A 6,294-nucleotide genomic window follows, 5' to 3' on the forward strand; every position below is an offset into this window, starting at 1 on the left:
CAGTAACGGTCGACCTAACGTTAGCTTCTTTAGCGGACAGTTAACACCAGTTAGGAGAGTTTTATTTCATTAACGTTAAATGTAGTGTCAGAAATGATCTTTAGACACTGGAATACAAATTCAATCTCAATTAAAAATCATGTTTTAAATGTAAAACCTATTTGAAGGACACAATTAACGAGGTAACTCAAACCAGTTGTAAGACACTTTTAGGTTTCTTTCCCAGGATGCAACTGCATGAATAACGCTGTGTTATGGTGTCTAATTGTCCGAGTTTTAATTAGCTTTACACCATAAATCCTCTCTCAATATCCTGCTTTGCTGTTGCAAACATTATCATTATCAGGAACCACAGCATCCTTTGAATCAGATTTGTGTTTCTTCATCATTTATTACATATGCATACTTTTACTTATTATTTGAACCAAAAATGGTCACCGGGTTGAACAGCTTAATAATGGTACGTTTAAATCAATAGTTGTTTTTAAACAGAGCTATCTCTATGGTTACTCAATGTAAAATGTGTATTGCTCAACATTAGCCTCTCTGACGACTGGTCACTGATTGTGTGCATTCAAATACATCAAGTTGGGCTGTAGCGATACACGTATTCGTGTTGAACCGCTCGGCACGGGGCTCACGGTTCGGTACGCATTACGAACCGAACAATACGTTTGAATAATAGTAAATTGCTTTTGAAAAATAAAGTATAGCTGAAATTGGTGGAGCCACTGCGCCCAAACATGGCAACCCACCGACGTAACGTGATGTCCGTCTCTGAGTCGCCACGCTCCTATCACGTGACCGGATGTTTACAAACAACAGCATTGATTAGCGATCGACTACCAGGTTAATTCAACGTGAACAACTGACGACGGGCGTTGTTGACCGTGTCGTCTTCACTAGCAGCTGTTCGTGGAGCGATCAGTGATCATCTGTGAACCTGTGTGTGCGCGTGAACTCGTGAACCGTTTTTTGATTCGTGGAGAAAGTATTGTGTGTATTTTAAATACAAAATTACTCCACTCTAAAGTATTTTGTTACAAATTACGTTCGGTTTTTTATCAGCCCTATCAAATACAAATTACAAAATACTCAAAAGTATTTGAAATACAAGTAATATAAATCCTGCCCATCTCTGCCTAGAGCTCTATCCCTACTCTGAGCGATCAACCGGGCTGTACCAACACCGTGACACCGCTCCTTCACCAGACCATGTCTCCAGACCAGAATTCATGCTTTGTTCAAGAAAACCAAAACAAACAGAGAATCAAAACAGACACGCCCCCTTGAGAGTGTCCCCAGTGAGGATTTGGCATTTCTGCTTTTTTGCTGTATTGCTAACGTACCGAACCGTGGCACCGCTGTATCCTATTGAACCGGACCGAGAATTTTGTGAACCGTCACATCCCTAGCGTCAAGCATACAAAACAGTTACAGCTCAGCAATGCACACCACTTGATGCTGAGAATTGCATCAGTTTTAAAAACAAATTTCCAAAATGTTTTTGTTATTGTCTCACAGGTATCGGGGTGGGCCTCATCCTGAGGCACTATGGCCATGTCGGGGTCTACAGCCAGTACATCAGCACACCAGGGGAGGCGCTCCTGTCCCTGCAGCGAGCAGTGACCATGCCTCTGATTGTCACCACTCTGCTGACAAGTAAGCCACAGGAGTGTTTGACACACTGTTAACTGTTCCAACATGCTGTGCACGCAGCTTTTATGAGGAGCCTACTGGTGGTGTAGCTGTGTTCCCCTCACTCTCCATGACACCACCCTGAACGTTACACTCTATGCCGTGTGACCTCGCTGACTCTCCAGCCTGTAGTCTTCAGACCCTAACTGACGTTGTCTTTTCCAGGCGTGACTCATCTCAGATCTGGATGGTCCAGAAGAATGGCCGTAGGTGCAGCGGCATACTGGATCACAACCACTCTTCTGGCTGCGACTTTAGGTAAGAGAAATATTGTGCATTGTTTTAGGAAAGATACCGTTTTATTGATTTACACATATGGCATTTGAAGCTTTTCTTTAGTTTCTCACTTGAGCTTGTAAATGTGCTATTCAACACTCATTCACTAGCCTCTGTCGTCATGGTAATACAGCTATTTCAACCAGGCGACGCACTCATTTCTTCAAGAATGTTCCTGTCCGTGTTTTACTAAAGCTTTCTCACCGCAGACATGTTGACGTGTGAGAGGGAAAAGTTCAGACGTTATTAATATCCCAGTGAGCCAGCATGTAGGCCGCAATCAATATCATTCACCACACCTGTGTCACAAAAAGCCACAGTGCAGCTACTAAACCACACAGGGGTTTTCACTCGGTGGCTAATCAGACTGCTGCTCAAGTAGAGGCTGGCAGAGCGACGCTCGATCCAATGATGTGATGTCACCAAACTTCATCCCCAATAAGAATGGTGAAGGCGTACCGTCTCCCTCGGTAACACCATGCAACAAAAGTCCTTTACAATGAGTTTGTACTAGGATTTAATCAGCTGAAATGATCTTGATTGTCATGAGTTGACAGGAAGTCAGTCTCTGAGTATCAGACACAATAAAAGAGCGTCAGCGGAGAGATACGACTGTGAAAAATGCGGTGTTTTCCTTGAAGCTATATCAGTCATTCACAGCATGGTGCTCAAACATGCTCGATCAACATGTGAAGGACAGTTTGTTTACTAGAACTGTGTAAAGCACTCTGTACGTTGTTTGTGAGGCGCTATTGAAACAAATGTTTCTTGAATGGTTGACAGTAGTAATCCCTCGTCAGCCCATTTAAGTCTAGCAGCTGTGTAGTGTTGTGCTCTCGCTGCATATGAAGGATCTACAGCAGACACTGTGGCTTCTGTGTTGTAGGCTTGGTACTGGTTCTGTCCATCAAGCCGGGAGCTCATGCTGTGAGTGAAGAAGATGCAGTCTATGAGCAGAACTTCTCCACTGTCCACGCCTTCATGGATTTAGTTCGGTGAGAACAAAGTGTCTGTTCCTTCCTGGTTCCTCTGCACATTCACTTCAGCAGGTCTCTATGTCAGTGACATCATTTCACAAAGTGCTGGATTCACATCCATCAATGTTTTTCTTAAGCACAAATCATTTGGTATTTCAGGTAAACGCATGCAAATGTCCCATCATATCGACGATGAAACCACAATTCTTGAGTGATTTGCCAACATTTCCAAGCCCACTGATGAGTGAGACGTTTGCTTTTTGTTTCTAGGAACGCTGTCCCAAGAAACCTGATTTTGGCTTCCATGGAACACGTACGCATGTTTGTCATTGAGGCATTTTAATCACTTCTTCTCTTTCCATGTAATATTTACCATTTGTTCTTTCTATTTTAGTACAAAACCGCTGTGGTTGTAGATGAGCAACATCTGGAGACGGTAAGCACTTCCCCACGTCACTATAAGATCATTTTGTGAAGTTAGCATTTGCAGAGATAATCTTTGACACACAAAGTTGCTCTCAGACTATTATTCTTAACGAGTTTCTGATCTCGTTACAGAATGCAACACAAGTGCGACGATCGGGCCAATACGTTGAAGGCATCAACCCATTGGGCCTGATGGTCTGGTCCTACGCCTTTGCCCTGGTCCTCAACAGACTGAGAGAAGACATGGGACCACTTGTGGTGGTCATCACTGCCATCCACGAGTTCCTTAAAATTGTGGTTGACGCGGTTCTGGGGTAAGGTGAAACAACATGGCATTAGATATATGATTGACTTTCTCCATTTAAAACAAATATAGAAATATAGTACACATCCCACAGTTTGAAGTATTTATGCTACAACACTGAATGTACTACAAATATGGGTATTGCCATTTGAAATAGTAAAATTGTGTTACTGACAAAACATAGCAGCGTCTTTCACTCGTCGTTCAATGTTGCTTTTATTATAAAGGAGTTTCGGGTCATTTTTCGAGTTCTTCCATTTCCTTCTTTCTACTGATATATCAATGTGATTCAGACAACTGCCTCAGTTTGCTCAGTCAGTGGTTCCTTCATTTCTCATTTCATGGTTTTCTGTTCAGCTGGTTTCCAGTTGGAGTGCTGTTCATCGTCATACGCTGTGTCATTGAGGTTCAGGACTGGGAAACAGCCTTCTGCTACGCAAAGTTCCTGGCGGTAGTTCTTCTTGGGTGTGTTCACGTTTTACTGTTTTATCACTGAAATGACATCACTCTTAAAAATGAAGTTGAATTCATCAATGAAACTTGTATTGCATTCATTGTGTGTTTCAGGCTTGTAATCCAGGGAACATGCCTGTCACTCGCCTGGTCCCTGGTTATGAGACATCACCCTGGTGTCTTCATTAAGAGCTACTTTCCAGCCTTAAAGACTGCGTTCCTCAGCTCCTCCAGGTAAGATGATGTAGCACAAAGATCTGAGAGTTCACCATCACTGCTTATTAGTGCGTTCATCATCGGAGCATTTTTGAGAGATTCACATTTTTTATATTTTCCTGTGAGTAGTGCACAAACAATGGATTCTCTTGTGTTTCTCCAAGCTCTGCCGCACTGCCGCTCACCTTGCGTTGCCGTGTGGAGCGACTCCTGGGAAAGAGAGAAGTCACTCGCTTCATATTGACCGTCGGCACCAACGTGAACGCGCACGGGACGGCTCTTTACCTTGTGGTCGCAGCAGTTTTCGTTGCCCAACTCGCCCACATCCATCTGGGCATAGGCCAGCTGAGTACCATGGTGTAAGCTGCTCTTTAGGAAGTCTTAGCGTCGTCGTCATAGACGGCGTTGATGTCGGTGTAAGGAGACTTAAAAAATGCATGGTACAGTTTCCTGTAACAGTATGTGTGTTTGATCTGCAGTGTGACATCAGCAGTGTTGAGTGCAGGAGCAGCAGGGGTCCCAACCACAGGATCCACGATGACGTTTTTTGTTTTGGCAGCATCTGGGTTACCTGTGAAGGAAACCTTAGTTCTAGTGATCATAGAGTGGATCCTGTAAGTCAAATCTGTAGTTCAAAATGTGATGACTGGTTTGGGTCGGCTATTCACAAATGTGTTACTAAGTTTGAGTGTGAAGTCCTTCCTGACCTCTATTATCTAGTTTCAAACTAGTTCAAAATGTGTGTAAAGCAGCATGTATCCTGTGCTGTCATAGTCTGATGTTGGCTGTGCCTTTCAGAGACCGCTTCAACACAGTCATCAACATGATGGGGAACTGTCTTGGCGTGGAACTCGTCTCCTGGTAGGCGACGATCCCATGGACCGAGGAGGAGGAGCTGGAACTGGGAAGGTACAAGTCTTGATGGTCTCATGTTACTTATCTTATTTGAACCCAGTTAATTTGCAGAAAACTTGAAGTCAATTCTTCAATCTGATGCAAATGGTTATTCAAAACAGTCTTATATGCTGAGCTCAGACCAGTGATGACCATGTTGTGCTCTGCCTGGCTAGGATGCATGGCAACGATGCTGAGACCCTGACCTCAGGCCACATCCAGGTCCAGATCCAGGTCCAGATCCAGGTCCACATCCAGGTCCACATCCAGGCCCAGTTCCACATCCAGTTCCACATCAAGGCCCAGTTCCACATCCAGGCCCACATGCAGCAAAAGCTGAGACCCTAAACCCAGGCCCACATCCAGGCCCACATCCAGGCCCACATCCAGGTCCACATTCAGCAATGCTGAGACATGTACTGAGATGTATAAATGTGTTAACTTGTTCTAAATGTGTTAACTTGTTCTAAATGTTTAAACTTATATTAAATGTGTTAACTTGTTCTAAATGTGTAAACTTATATTAAATGTGTTAACTTGTTCTAAATGTGTAAACTTATATTAAATGTGTTAACTTGTTCTAAATGTGTAAACTTATATTAAATGTGTAAACTTATATTAAATGTGTTAACTTGTTCTAAATGTGTAAACTTATATTAAATGTGTAAACTTATATTAAATGTGTTAACTTGTTCTAAATGTGTAAACTTATATTAAATGTGTAAACTTATATTAAATGTGTAAACTTATATTAAATGTGTTAACTTGTTCTAAATGTGTAAACTTATATTAAATGTGTAAACTTATATTAAATGTGTTAACTTGTTCTAAATGTGTAAACTTATATTAAATGTGTTAACTTGTTCTAAATGTGTAAACTTATATTAAATGTGTAAACTTATATTAAATGTGTTAACTTGTTCTAAATGTGTAAACTTATATTAAATGTGTAAACTTATATTAAATGTGTTAACTTGTATTAAATGTGTAAACTTGTATTAAATGTGTAAACTTGTATTAAATGTGTAAACTTATATTAAATGTGTAAAC

The 6,294-nt window shown here is 41.7% G+C and overlaps 1 protein-coding gene across 1 annotated transcript; it reads left to right on the forward strand.

Moving 5' to 3' along the window:
* Positions 1-920: 920 nt before the first annotated feature.
* On the forward strand, positions 921-5,789 carry LOC137886778 (excitatory amino acid transporter 3-like). Its single transcript, XM_068729389.1, has 13 exons — positions 921-945; positions 1,525-1,662; positions 1,864-1,956; positions 2,861-2,969; positions 3,222-3,264; positions 3,346-3,387; positions 3,510-3,691; positions 4,039-4,146; positions 4,249-4,368; positions 4,515-4,709; positions 4,830-4,964; positions 5,149-5,259; positions 5,421-5,789. Exons 2-12 carry the CDS (start codon positions 1,632-1,634, stop codon positions 5,213-5,215), a joined length of 1,125 nt encoding a protein of 374 aa, XP_068585490.1. The 5' UTR covers positions 921-945; positions 1,525-1,631; the 3' UTR covers positions 5,216-5,259; positions 5,421-5,789.
* Positions 5,790-6,294: the final 505 nt, after the last annotated feature.

This window comes from Cebidichthys violaceus, unplaced genomic scaffold, assembly GCF_023349555.1.
Source record: "Cebidichthys violaceus isolate CVI_PGR_0920_01 unplaced genomic scaffold, fCebVio1.0.p SCAF_458, whole genome shotgun sequence".
Classification (NCBI taxonomy): domain Eukaryota; kingdom Metazoa; phylum Chordata; class Actinopteri; order Perciformes; family Stichaeidae; genus Cebidichthys; species Cebidichthys violaceus.

What these genes read in the sequence shown, in the direction of transcription:
- LOC137886778 (XM_068729389.1), top strand. Translation starts at nt 1,632, where the DNA reads ATGCCTCTGATTGTCACCACTCTGCTGACAA. An exon ending in ATGAGCAACATCTGGAGACG is followed by an intron (nt 3,388 to 3,509) that starts GTAAGCACTTCC and finishes ATCTCGTTACAG; the next exon opens with AATGCAACACAAGTGCGACG. An exon ending in GTGGTTGACGCGGTTCTGGG is followed by an intron (nt 3,692 to 4,038) that starts GTAAGGTGAAAC and finishes TTTTCTGTTCAG; the next exon opens with CTGGTTTCCAGTTGGAGTGC.